At 34.1% G+C, this 14,320-nt stretch overlaps 1 protein-coding gene across 1 annotated transcript; it reads left to right on the forward strand.

Annotated features, from left to right (window-relative positions):
* The first annotated feature begins 5,361 nt into the window (after positions 1–5,361).
* On the forward strand, positions 5,362–13,911 carry LOC111394350 (F-box protein 7). Its single transcript, XM_023020117.1, has 11 exons — positions 5,362–5,504; positions 6,880–6,966; positions 7,168–7,280; positions 8,330–8,446; positions 8,528–8,624; positions 9,471–9,544; positions 9,933–9,986; positions 10,095–10,196; positions 10,327–10,385; positions 11,775–11,985; positions 13,518–13,911. Exons 1-11 carry the CDS (start codon positions 5,495–5,497, stop codon positions 13,575–13,577), a joined length of 984 nt encoding a protein of 327 aa, XP_022875885.1. The 5' UTR covers positions 5,362–5,494; the 3' UTR covers positions 13,578–13,911.
* Positions 13,912–14,320: the final 409 nt, after the last annotated feature.

Genomic DNA, 14,320 nt, shown 5'->3' on the forward strand with positions numbered 1-14,320 from the left:
AGGAGCTTTGTAACCCAAAAAAATAAAAAATAACATAACTTTCAATCCAAAAATAAAAATCATAACACAAATGTATGATAACAGAAAAACTTGAAAAGAAATTGGAGAAGAATGAGATATTTGTGTGGATAAGAAGTGTTCACGAAATTATTCTTTCAATCTAAACTCAAAAGTGTACAATTCGCGACAAGTAATAAAGTGAAAATTTTGAGTCCGAATGTCGTCCCACAGAGATGAGTAGTTTAATTCTATCTAAATCGACCTTAACCAAAACCGAACTATCAAATAGGATTTGTGATAACTCGAATTAACCCTAATTTTTGCCTGATATACAATTATGGATGACTCAAGTAAACTAGAATGCAAAATTAATGTTGAATGTCAAATTGATGAAATCAATGAATATGAATCGCACTAGGATCACAAATCCCTAAGCAATATCCACTTTTAACCCTAGTTTCACAAATTTACATGTTGATATTTTGAAGAATCAATGCTCCTAAATCTATCCAATAATCTCTCTCAAGTAAAGTTGAACATATTTTCATATATCACCGGCCTATATCTCTATGACAGGTACAACTATACAAGAATGCATGTGGTATTGTGAGCACTTAAAGATTCACGCAAGGCATAATGGTATATTTCTATCCCTTATGGGACCCTACGATGATTTATACCATGTCGAACTTATTCCCGTTCTCTCGAATGCATGAAATGAGTCACCATATTTATATAATTATGTGCACATAATTATTGAAGCAATTGATTGAATATAAATCATTCAACATTCAATAAACGTGTTCCGATGTCAAACTTGCAAAAATTAGAAATCAGGTTCATCGATCTCCTAGTACATGAAAACCTAGCCTAACATGGAGAAAAGAACAAAATACACAATAGTTGTAAGAAATGGCATCGCCGGTGTATGAATGGACTTATAATCTCGTTGATCTTTGAGTTTCTCATCATGATTATGGAGTAAAATCTTCTCCAGTGTGAGTTCTTTTGCTTCTCCAGGCATCCTTCCTCTAATTTGACAGCTTTAGGTTTTATATATCGCGTCCCAATGAGGTTTCATAAGAGTTTTAATTAAAACAGGACTATGTAGAATTCGGCCCTTGAAAAGACCTATACGACCGCATAGTTGAACAAATTTAGGCTATTGAAATTTTTGCTGGGATGGACGTGACCGCATGGAGGTTACTACTATGCCGTCGCATAGTAGTACAACCTTTAAGATTGTGTCACTTTAGTCCTCGAGCTTGATTTACTCCTATATTGACCTCGTTTCCTCCTTTTCTTATTCCATCAATCCATAATAGCATTCAATTGGTGCTCAGCTCATTCAAGTCGTCAATTCCTTCTTCGGGTCATCTTTTGGATAATTGCACTTTGCTCCCTAGACTTATATTTTTCTTTGTTTTGGCCCTTTTTTCCTCATTTTCTTCCTTTGATCATCCTGTATTATCCCAGAGTTGATACTTAACACATTTTTGTTCTCGTTTTTCCTTTTGTTTCAACTTTTGATTATTTTCACTTTAGTCTCTGAACTTTCATTTTCTTTCATTTTGGCCCTTTTCGTATCTTTTCTCTTGAATTCTGTTACATCCATCAATATAGTCTTACAAAACAAGATTTAATAAAATTAAGTCATATTCCATTATATTTATTAGGAGATAGTCATGTTTTATGGTTCAAATAAGTACGTTTTTCAAGAAGAAATAGAAAGGATGAATTTGAAAAGACACGGTCGGGTAGTGTAAGAAAATAGAGAGAGAGTCTTTTTGTCAGATTGTCATAAGGATAATTCCACATATACATTATGGACACCCTTTTGGACACCATAATGTACATGTAACATATAACATAACCCTTGTCGTAAATTGAGAGAGAAAAGATTGAAATGATGTTAATCCGAACGACGTCGTCTTCACACAAATGAAGATAAAACATTGTTGTTTCTTCTCTAACAGAAAAAACAAAAATAGGAAAAGAATAGGGAAAAATGAAAAAAAAAAAAACGAAATGAGAAAAAAAATTTGGAAGTGAATTGGATCACTATAGAGATAGCAAAAAAACACGTCCCATCCCGAATGGGGCCAAAAAACTCGCTTCACGGGGCCTCCGACCCCGAACCCGCCCTGTAAAGTAAAAAAAAAAAAAATTGTTAGTTTAAGCATTATTTTTTTGGTTTTTAAAATTTTAAATAAAAAAGATAACTGAAAAAAGTGACAAACACTAAAAATGTAACAAAAATTCAAAAAATTACAGAAATTTAAAAAGGTGACGAATTCGAAAAAAGTGACAAATTAAAAAAATTACACAAATTAAAAAAGTAACAAACCCTCAAGTGAAAAACTCAAAAAAGTGACACAAATTCAAAAAAAAAAAAAATGACAGAAACTAAACTTTGCGTTTGTGCTTTGATTAGTCCATTGAGGCATTGTGTCATTGCTACCATAGGAACTACCAAACTCAATGCCTTCAATTTATATTCCCCGACGAGTAAAATTCACTTATTTAGCTCTTGTTAAAAAAGAATTCCTTGATTCACTAAGGCCATGCTTGATAGCCAATTTTTTTCCATGGAAAATGGAAAACAAATTTCAACTTCCACTTTTGGCCTGTTTAATTGGCAAAATTTTCTAAGAAATTCATTTTCCCACTTTGGCCACCACGTCAGCGTTTTCTTGGTTTTCATGGCTTTTCAATTCTCACCCTTGGTTTTCCATGTTTTCTTTTTTAATTTTTTGCAATTGAAACAAATTATAGGAACAATTGTAAAAGAAGACATCTCTTAAATTGACAAAGCCAAATGAACACCAAGAAATAGATAATTTTTGGATATTTTTGATTTTCTTGGATTTTTTTGGGTCATTAAAATGAATTCTAGGAACAATTGTAAAAAATAATATCTCTTAAATTAACAATTTTTATGAAAAATAAAGTCAAACGAACACAAAATGACACTTTTATTTCAATATTTTTCAGGTGAAAAATTATACCAACAAACACAATAATTGACAATTCTCAATTAAATAATTTGTAGGCAATTCAATTCCTTGAAATTCATTTTCTTTCCACCCAAGTTCCATATTTGCAATCAAAAGGACCCTAATTTCATCATTATTTCTCAAATTTACTTACCTATGCCTTATGAGTGAAGTGAAAAAATAGGTCCTTAACTTCACTACTCTTTTCCACTCGCAGACATTCTTTAAAGTTCAACATGCAAATTAAACTCATAGCAAAGCATACAGTATACAAATTGAAGCTTCAAAATCATATCTAGCTTTACCAACTCAAAATTTCTACAATCCCGGTGTCTTCCCCCAAGGCAAAATAGATTTGTCGGCTTTTCCAATTAATCACTGCACAACACCCTATCTATTATCAACTATTCCAATCGACATCACCACACTGAGGCAGCTTGAATAGACTAATCTCGATTTTTCCGAATAAAGTCAATAATGTCCTCCTTTGTTCGCATTCTCTTCATACTGCTTCAAGTCACCATTTGCAGATCTGAAAAGAAGGGGTATTGGATTTCCAACCACTCAATTTCAACATCTATTTCATTCATCGTAATGCTCTTCATATCTTCGATTAATCATGGCAGGAGATATTCATTTTTAATTCTCTGCAACCCTTTTCTCTTCCCTTAGAGTGCAGTGGGCCCCTTTATTTGCTATTTGTAGATATGTTTCCGCATACGTCGCCTCCAACGTCGACAGAGGCTACAGAAAAAGGAGAAAGTTTGCTGTGAAGATGTAGGAACTAAGGTGGGATTGTTGCATAGGTATTTGGAAGATCAGCTGTTGCTTGTGGTTGGATCCTTATGTAATTGTGGAGACTGAAAATGAAGGAGAGGCGGATGGGTTATAAGTCTGGGATGTATTAATTACGGGTCAAATGATTTAATTAGATTTAAAAGGGTATTATTCAATGTCGAAATTAGAAAATTCCAAATATTTGAATATCACAGTGCAAAAATCATATGGAAAAGTTTTTTTATTCAATATTCAGGTATGGATTTAATTATTAATAATAAAATATATCAATCTATCCCAATTCAATTCCAAACTCATCCAAATACAATTTTCAAAATCCCTACTCTCTCTTTTTTTATTCTCCTCTCCCGTGACCCTGTCTCCATGTCTCAATCGCTACAAATCCGACTTTCTCTGACGAGACACACGCTGGAGGTGTGTACGTGGTTGGCGACGCTGCAACGTTGCAAGGACTATCTGGCTGTCCCTGCGAACGACAATGTTGAATTGTCTCTGTATATCTTCTTTACGTTACCATTGGAGTTGAATCCTCTCTCTTTATACCCTCTTCCTACCGTCTTCATCGTTGAGAAGTGCCCACTGCCGGTCGACGCTTTGACCTCGAGGACTATTAAGAGTTCTCAGCAGTGTCGACTCTCAGTTCAGAAGCCGCGACGTGCAACAACGATCTAAGCACTGCTGTGTGAGGCGATAGGCCAGTACGGTTGCTGCAACAGTTTTTTGTTGTTTCTGCAGTGGCTTGTGGTATGTTCTTTAGTCAACGTGATGTTTTTGGCGTAGTATTGTTGGTATGTTGAAGGGAAGAAAGTGGCGTTTGGTGGTCGACTTGGCTTGGTGAGGTAGCTGGTGGGTAGCAATGTTGGTTTTCATGTGGTGGTACTGTTTTTTGTTGGCGGTGGTTGTGATGGTGTTGTGGCGGGGGTGGATGGTATTTGTGACCAAGTATTGTGGTGAAATGGGATCAAGATAGGGTCTAGTGAGGCTGTGGTGTGGCGTAGGCGACGATTGAATTGTGGTGATTTGTCACCAAGATTAGTGTTGGATCGGGACTGGAAGTGGGGGTGTTTGGAATCAGTGACCAACTATTTCACTGATTTGTGACAAAAAATTAGGTTCTATGACTAAAAAATAATTTGCGACCAGTGTGATACATAAATAAAATGTGACATATAATTTGAATGATTTGTGACCTCGAAATAATTTGTAACGTACAAAATTTTTGATTTATGACAACGAAATAATTTGTGATCAATTAATTTGACTATATGTAACCAAAAAATAAATCTGTGACCTATAACTGTGAATCTGTGAACATTAGTCATTTAACTATGGTGTAAAGAATACACCTAAAATATGATTTTTTTTCTCTTATTCAATTTAGTTAGTTTAAGTTGATATTGGGCCTAATTTACCCAAAGATGCCACAAGATCCAGCAAGAGGCCCAATTGATCCAAGCCCAAAACTGATGTTGGTTCGACTGGTCAGCAACCGACCCGGTTTGACCGCAACTTCCGGACTCGGGTCCCATGCGATCAGCTCATTGGTCAGTGTTTAAACAACAGTCTCTAATCTTCCATTTTTCCTCTCAATTTTTCTCTCTAATTTTCCTCCACATTTTCCATCCCAAAAGGAAGGAAAAAGATTCCAATCCCTCACACAGGATTCGGGAGGAAGGAAAGTCCAGTTCAAATTATCTTCAATGACTTCGGGTGAGTAATTTTTAACTGGAATGTGCTGATATTTCAGCGCATGTGTCATGTCACTATCATTTCCTTGATTTGTGTTATTATTATTTTATTTTTTTTGGGTAGTTTTTATCATCTGGGTTTGCCAATTTGATTATGTTTTGGTTTAATTTTGCTGGGTTTCAAAAGTTATGGATAATTTTGGCACATAAGCCTTTCGGTTAAGCGAAGTTATGTATATTCGGTAGAATTTTGTCTTGTTGAATTTAACTACCTCCAATGACTTCATGCGGGTAATTTTCAATGGGAATTTCCAATAATTCAGTGCTTATATTATGCAACTATCACTTCCTTGATTTATATCGTTTTATTTCATTTAATTATCTGGGTTTTGTCAAATTATTTTTCTTGTTTCTTAAGTTATGGAGATTTATGTTTTTTTTAAATTGGTTTTAATTATCTGGATTTTGTCAATTTTATTATGTTTTGGTGTAATTTGGCTGGGTTTCTTAAATTATGGAGAATTTGCTCACATAATGAAGATCCTTTTGGTTCGGCAAAAGTTATGTATAATCAGTAGAATGTTTTCTTGGTGAATTTTAAACATCTTCATTGAATTCATGGGATATAAATGAGAATTTCTGTTATTTCTGCACTATATAATGCAAAGCCTCCACTTGGGAAGAATTCATGAACAGTTTAATTTTAAATAAACAGAAGTGAGTGGTGAATAAGGATCCATTGGAATTTCTATTTGAAAATGAAGTTTTTGACCATTTAAATGATTTATTAATTTTACTAAATGGAAGCTTAATCATCTTGGTATTGTCAAATTTTTATATTTTTGTGTAATTTTGCTTGTTTCTTAAAGTTATGGCAAATTTCGCTCATTTTAGCAAAGTGATGTCTAGTCAGTAGAATATAGTCAAGTAGAATTGAATTAACTTCAATGATTTCAAGCAAGTAATGTTCAACGGTAATCCAATATTTTGGCGTATAATATAATGCAACTATAATTTCCTTGATTATATTGTTTAATTGGTCCTTATTATCTGGTTATTGTCAACTTTTTCAGCATATACACTAGCAACCATGATTTCCTTGATTTATATTTTTTTATTGGTCTAATTATATAGGTATTGTCATTTTTTTATGTTTTTGTGCAATTTTTCTGGGTTTTGTATGTCATGGAGAATTTTTACATACATGTTGAGGAATCTCTCATTTTAGTGAATTTACGCACAATCAATTGAATTTATTTTTATCACGTCGAACTTATTTTCCATTTTTGGAATTTTGTTATACACTTTTGTGCTTATTCATTTGGAGAAATTCGTATAGTTGTCTTTCTTTTTTTGGTTAAAGGTCTTTGAATGAAGGGATACTTTTTGTTTTACAGATTACGCATTAAAAATTGCAGCTGAGCTTGAATCAGCCTCACGGTTGAGGACTGCTCAGTTCTTGGTAACACAAAGACCATGGCTTGGTAATTAATTTCTTCTTATGTTTCTATTCACTTAATATGCATATGCTTTATACTATACTTGCATATATGTGCTGGACGCTTGAACAAATGGATGCGAATTATTATTTTGCATGCTCGCATTGTGGTGTGTGTCAATAGTATATTTCAACGATTATTATTAAATTATTAATATGGTTCTTTGTATGATTGTTTCTTTATCAGATCTTTATGGAATTAATGTTAGACCAGTGGCCCCTTTTGGGAGTGTAAGTCGTGAACCATCTGTTGATGAGGCGCTCATACACCGGAACTTGCCTGACGAGTTGCTTTTTGAGGTAATTACTTCTCTGGAATGTGGTATCTTCTTTTAATCAATGATTTGGATATAAAGATATGGTTGTGGTTCGTCTATCATGTTCTTTAATTTTGGATGTTGTCTGTGAAGATCTGAATGATATGTTATGTTTTAAATCTGGATATCGGTAGTCCAAAAGGAGCAAGTAATAGGTCTGTATATTGTGGAAGTGAACTGTCCTTCTAGGGAATAATGATTTTACGATATACAACTAGATTTTATCAGATAGGGTTATGAAGGATTTTTATTTATATTTATTTATTTATTTTTTTCTTGAAAAGTTGAGAATTAGGCAATATTGTAAGGTTTTCTGGGTCGCTTAATAAATCTGCTGCTAAAGAGGATTCTTTTCACCTTTGTCGCTTTTTAGGGATATGGATGTCTATATAAGATGTCAAGAGCCATGGAACAACTTGAGGAGACAACGTGACACTATTTTGAGAATGCCCTAGATCATAGAGTTTTGGAACTCTTTCCGGTCCCCAGATATACAAAAGACAAACTGGTGATTGTGGAACCACGTTTTCACTTTAAATCTGACCAGTTATAACATTAAAATTAGGTGATAGACATTAACATTTTTTAGGGGGGAAAAAATGAAGGGAGCCTTAGGAGGACCACAATTGTTATCACAAACAAAGTTCTTTGCACTTGAAGCCATATTACACAATGCTAAATCAAAACCTGCAGCCTCCTGTCATGTGGCTCAAAAATAGTAAAGCATACAGTGGAGAAAAGATAGCTATGGATCCTTGTTCTATATGTATTACATGGAACAATTGGTCGTATTTTGGGGTTGTAATGACTAGGAGGTTTTTGATGTCGTTGAAAATCTAGGTGGTTCCATAACCATCATTGTAAATGATCCATATTTGTTTCCATAACTAATTGCCAATTTTTGCGCAAAGAAATTCAGTTATGTTGATAATCATTTACTTATCAGGAAATGTCATTTACATCTTTTTATCAAAGCTCTCATTAATTTTTGCATGTAGGAAGAAGTTACAACTGTGATTAATCTCATTGTAGATTTTTTCAAGAATGACTCCATATACCTTAGGGAGAGCTGCTTGTGTTTGTCGCAAATGGAAATATACCATTCGAAACCCGGTGTTCTGGCGTAATGCATGCTTAAAGGCTTGGCAGGTAGATGAGATGATGGTGGTGAATCTTTACTCTTTTTTATATTCCGTTATCTGTTATCAACTTGAGGATTCCTCTTTGTAGCTCAATGGAGTTGCAGAAAATTACAAGATTCTACAATCGAATTATGATGGTTCATGGAGGAAAATGTGGCTCTTAAGACCTAGACTCCGTACTGATGGTAAAATATATCCTTATACTTTTTCTTGCATCAATATGATATATCAATCTTATATAGCTATAGAACTATAGTGACTCTATTCCCACACGTTTCAGATTCTTCTATTGTCTCTTATTTTAGATTATCCCAATAATTAATAAGGGGTCTGATAATTTTTGTGAAACCTTGTATTGTGATTGAGTAAACTGAAGTTTGTCTGCCAGTCATGCTTTTCTTAAATGTAGAAAGTCAAGCTGTTAGACCAGATGCCTTTTTCCTTTCATATTGATGGAACTTTCCAATTTTCTCTTACATGAAAATATTCTGATGCCAATTATCAATTAAGTAGAGTTCATAACTATTAATTCTAATCTGATGAGCATTCGTCATGTTACTGACTAAATTGTAGCTTCGATCTTCCTTATCATCCTATGGTTAAGTTGACAATTTCATACAAGGCAACTGTAAAGTTGTGAGTGAAAATATATTCTTATGAGCTTGCTTCTCCTATAACATACATAAAAAAGTGGCATACAATCGATCAAGAAAAAAAAAAAGTGGCATACTTTTAAGTTCTGCAAAAGTTCAAGTTCTCGGCGTCTAATTTGTCTCTGCCTACTCCGCTCTACGGACATGAAAATGAGCCAAGACATACTATCTTTATCATAAGCCTCATTTTGAAATTTATTGTGAAGGTATCATACAGACTAAAACTCATCAACAACCTAGACATATACTTGATCAGTGAAAAAGCATCCTATCATTAGGAATCTACCCTAAACTTTGGTAGCGTATCTATAATAAACTGTCATATAGGTTCTAGGCACACATGCAGTGCTTGTGACTGATTTTGTATCAATTTTGTAGGTCTCTATGTCAGTCGGAACACCTATATTCGTGCTGGGGTTGTGGAGTGGAAGATCACTAATCCAGTCCATATTGTATGTATTTATTAGCATCAGTTGTGTTATTTTCTCGTTCAGTTTCTGCTGCACAAAAGAACTTGTATGTTAAATCCTTTGTGATAGATAATATTCAAATATTATGTACCTCAGAAAGAGAGAGGCTTCAATGTAGTAACTTTTTGACAGAGCTGAAAGAATATATAGACTTTTTTGATGAATTTATAGATTATATTTGTAATTCTTTGGACAGCATGAAATTTTACTTTTGCTGTCTATTTTGACTTTAGTGGAAGAAAACTATCCTGCTTCTTTGATTTTTTATTCTCTTGTAGCAATTGAAGTCTGTTAGAAGACGTTTATTTCTTTACTGACTCTTGGTGCATAGTTTTGGTGACTAATAAGATGATTTTTCTTTGTATTGCAGGTTTGCTATTTCCGGTACATGAGGTTTTATCCTTCTGGCAGGTTTCTGCACAAGGTCATAATGCTTGACTGATTGATTGCATATACTATAACAATAGAAAATTGCCTTTTTTAGCAATATCTAACCATGATGGTCTTTTTTTCCTTCTGCCAATGTGGATAGATTTCATCACAAAAAGTGAAAGATGTGGCAAAATTGATGAACTTTCGCACCTCAAAAGTTGATTGTATGTTTAGTGGTCGTTACACACTTTCTGAAGACAAGGTTCCCTTCTCTCTCTATGTTTTTTTTTTTCCTTTTTTTTTGAAATGTCGATTGGTTTATTTATTGTTAATGTGTAGATATGCTTATTTAATCTTTCATTTAATCTCATTTTCATATATCAAATTTACAGGTTGAAGCTGCTCTTTTGTATCCTGGGTTGCGTCCTACTGTTTGGAGAATCCGCTTGAGGTAATCAATAATACCACGTGTTTCAGCATTCACCGTCTTTTGATTATTTTCATGCCAAATCCACGCTTTTATGGATTTTGGATTTTTTCTGTTTTCCAGGTCTTTTCAAGCTTAAATCAATCAGAAATTTGGAGTGGGCTTTTTTCCCCCTAAAAGAATATGGGTCACTAATTAAGCCCCCCACCCCCTTTCTTTTCCCAATTTTTTTCTTGAACTCATTTTTAACCTCACATTACATGGGACCCACAACTTTCAAACATATATTTCATCACTTTTATCAAAATCTACTAAAAATCTTATTTTTATCAAAACCAAACAGGGGCTAAATATCTGAACAGCTATTGACTTTTGATTTTCCCAATTATGCATTGGTGCTATTAGGTGCTTAATGCGCAGTGTCTTTTGATATGCTGACTAATGCCATAGGATTTGAGGGCATTAATTATTGAAAGTAGGTTCCATTGAGTCTGGGGAAAAGAAAAGTTCCTTAGTTCTTGAAGGTGTTTCATGACCTTGGAGTGAGAACAAAGGTCTCTAGTAATCATGGAGAGTGTTCTTAGTACCGGGCAGTTTTTGCCAAAAGTCCAACTTGTGGTGCCCATACCTTGAATCTGTGCCAGGCAGGTCGGGCAAGCCTCTAGTTTTTTAATAAAGAAAATATTAAAATATATAATAAAACTAGAAATGAGTTAGGCTTAGCTCACCTAAAAAGGGGCCTTTATTAGCCAAGGGTAGCTTGGAGCGGGGCTAGCCAGGCCAGGCAAGAGAAGAGAGCTTAAATAGAACCCTTGACTTGGAGCAATTTGAATTTCGTGGTCATCTTTAGTTGGTGGGGGCTGTCTTTTCATTCCTGGATTAACTTGTTTCAGACCTGTTTATCTTGGGTTATCAGAAGACCTTTGTAGATGATTTTTCAATTTGAAGGTTCCTCTCTCCCATGCTTTTTTGTCGAATCTGTCCTTTTGTGTTTAGTGCATGTTTGCTTCTAATTTTTCACCCCAAAAAATAAATTTTTTGACCATTACTTCCCTAAGTCAGAGATCATTTTTTACTTCTTCTCTCATAGGTAATCATAGGTAAGACTCATTTTTCTCTTTCAACGGTCAAAAAAATCAATTTTCATAATCACTATCAAACAAGCCCTTAATCTAGTTGTACAACACTGAGGTTACATTGTGATTATTAGTGTTTTAGATGAACGACAACAAACTTCTGGGGTTAAGTAGCTCCTCAATCTCATATATCAAACGAAGGACAATAGCTCTATGGAACGATATTTGGATTTTCAATTTAGAACTAATTACTTCCTGTTATTTTCAATGATATTACCATGCAATATCTACCTATATCTACCCTAAACAAATTTTCATGTTCTTCTGTTTACTCTAGATTGAGGGGGACAACAGCTGGTGCTAATAACCGAATGGACCTGCTTTCACTTGTTACTAGTGGTGTGAATGATAATGAGGTTAGTGGTCCAGACGAAGACATTCTTGGACTAGTTGAAGGGTGGCAGGAGGATGAAACGCATAACCCTGATGTTCCGGCAGTTTCACACAATAAGGGTCTTACACCTTTTGTCTTTGTTCCATTCGATGAAGTACGTATTTCTTTTTCTTCAATTGAGTTTATTTTGACCTAAAAAAATTCAACATTTCTATCTTTCTCCATGTCTCTGTGTGTGTTTGTGACTGTCCAGTCTTTTCTACAGCAGTTTCTTCTGAATAACTTGAATTTTGGCTTGGACAATGATGAATAAAGTTGGTTTTATTTGGTTCTCCCTGTTGCTTAATTCTTCTCTATTACTTAATGTTCCATTTTTTTCTGTATCATTACATACTCATTGGGATATAGTTATATTTGCGTAATTTAATTTCACTTTTGTATATGGACACACATCGAACTATTTACAGCTTTGTATTCTTTCTCTCCCCCCCCCCCCAAAAAAAAAAAAAAAAACACCAAAACCCCTCTCCCCTTCTCTAAACCGGAGAGGGGAAGGTGCATTTTTTGGTCTACACGTTCTCACCCCTCTTCATTCTTTTTAATCACTGCTTGATTTGACTGTCAAAATTTAGCCTTTAGAAGAAAAAAAGATTGCTTGTGCATCATTACAATGCATTGACAGATCTAACATGCACTTTCATTAAGTAAACAAACAATTTGCATTATTTGTGCAATAGCCTTGCTGGAATTCATATTTTCTCTCTTTGTTTTTGTGTGGGGGGTTCGAAGGGACAGTTATGGAATTTGAAGCTGACTTTTGTTAGAAATATAAGGATCCTCATGCTACTCCTATGCATTTCGTCTTAAAGCTTATTTATCCCCTATTTGGACTCCATTGAAATAAGAATTTAGGAGAAAATGTGTTTTGATGTAGTGATTTTTTGGAGAATATGTGATTAAAAAATAAGCACATGCTTGACTCCCATTATTTCGAAATTCTTTTTTTACTTCATTCATTTTCAACCACACATTTTCATAATAAAATATTTTGCACATAAATTCAAAAATTTTCCTATCTTTTAACTTCACATTCTCAAAAAATTAACTTCTTCAGAACTCATTTTAGTGAAATAATAGACCTCAAACATGGGTTAAAGAAAAGTTCTGGATTTACGTGTAACATTATTTTATGAGAGAATACTTGATTGAAAATGAGTTTTGGAAATGCACTTTTGAAAAAAATGGAGCCCAAAGAGGGGCTTCGTATGGTGGATTGAACAAATTTAAATGAAAAATGCAGTACATTTCTGATAAGTTTTTGAGCTAAAAATCTCAAAAAATTACTTTTGGCGAAGCAAGCTCCGAGGAAGAAAATAAGTTATAATTTTGTTCATTATAGTGTCGAATACTGTGTACTAAACACGTTCTTAATATATTTTTTGCTCGAAAAAAAAGTTACTTTCAGCCAGGCCAGCTCTAAGAAAGAGAGAAGCTATCTGTTCGTTGTATTATTGAATAATGTGTACCAAACATGTTCTTAATGTTCTTCCCGTTGCTCGAAAAAAAGTTACTTATAGCGAAGCAAGCTCTAAGAAAGAAAAGAAATTTTAATCTTGTTCATTGTTGGATCTAATCTTGTGTAAGAAACGCGTCCTTATTGTTCTTCCTTCTCTCTCTATGGTATAGGTTGAAACATCAGTGCTGAATCTGCCTGTAGACAAGATGGATTATTATGTTCCTGGGTGACAGCAGCAACATTGGTTTTTGAGAACCTCAAATTTGTAAATATTAATGGTTTGTTTTGTGTTTCTTGGAGATCTTCATTTGGACCTGAAGAGTGTGTGCTCTAATAATGGGTGATATGTATTCTTTTGTTTACAACATGGACGTGTAAGATGGTATCCTAAAATTATATATTTCTAGTGTGGATGAATATGAACTTAGTTGGCGGATAATGCCATCATTTTAGAAGCATACTATGTGTACAGAAGGAGGGGTCATTGAACCCCTCCAGATAAGCCTTTGGTGAAGGTTGTTTCCATACACAGGGAATTAATGAACGTTTTATTTTGTAGTTTCATTTCACTCCCTTCAGGGGATCACAAGCAAGCATCTATAGTTATTTCTTCCCCAGTGTTTTCTATTGCCTATTATTTTAGTTCATTTATCGTCATATAGTTCATGATTCGAGTTCAGAAAGAAAACATAATATACACGTAATGTTTAGGAAAATTGCAATGTAAATTAAGTGTCGCAAGTAAATTGCTTCAATTCAATTATTTTAGCTATATTAAATGATCATATATGAATCTATCTAATTTATAAAGGAGGAACTTGCATCAATATCTCAATATCAATTCTAATGGTTATGCTGCATGCAAATGTACGGTTGAAATTTGATTTTGAAATAAAAAATGAAAGGAAATTGTCTTAGGGATCAACTTATTATAATTGTTGATCAATTTGCTAAGGATAATTGGTGAGGACCT

Source organism: Olea europaea, chromosome 5 (genome assembly GCF_002742605.1).
Source record: "Olea europaea var. sylvestris chromosome 5, O_europaea_v1, whole genome shotgun sequence".
NCBI lineage: Eukaryota > Viridiplantae > Streptophyta > Magnoliopsida > Lamiales > Oleaceae > Olea > Olea europaea.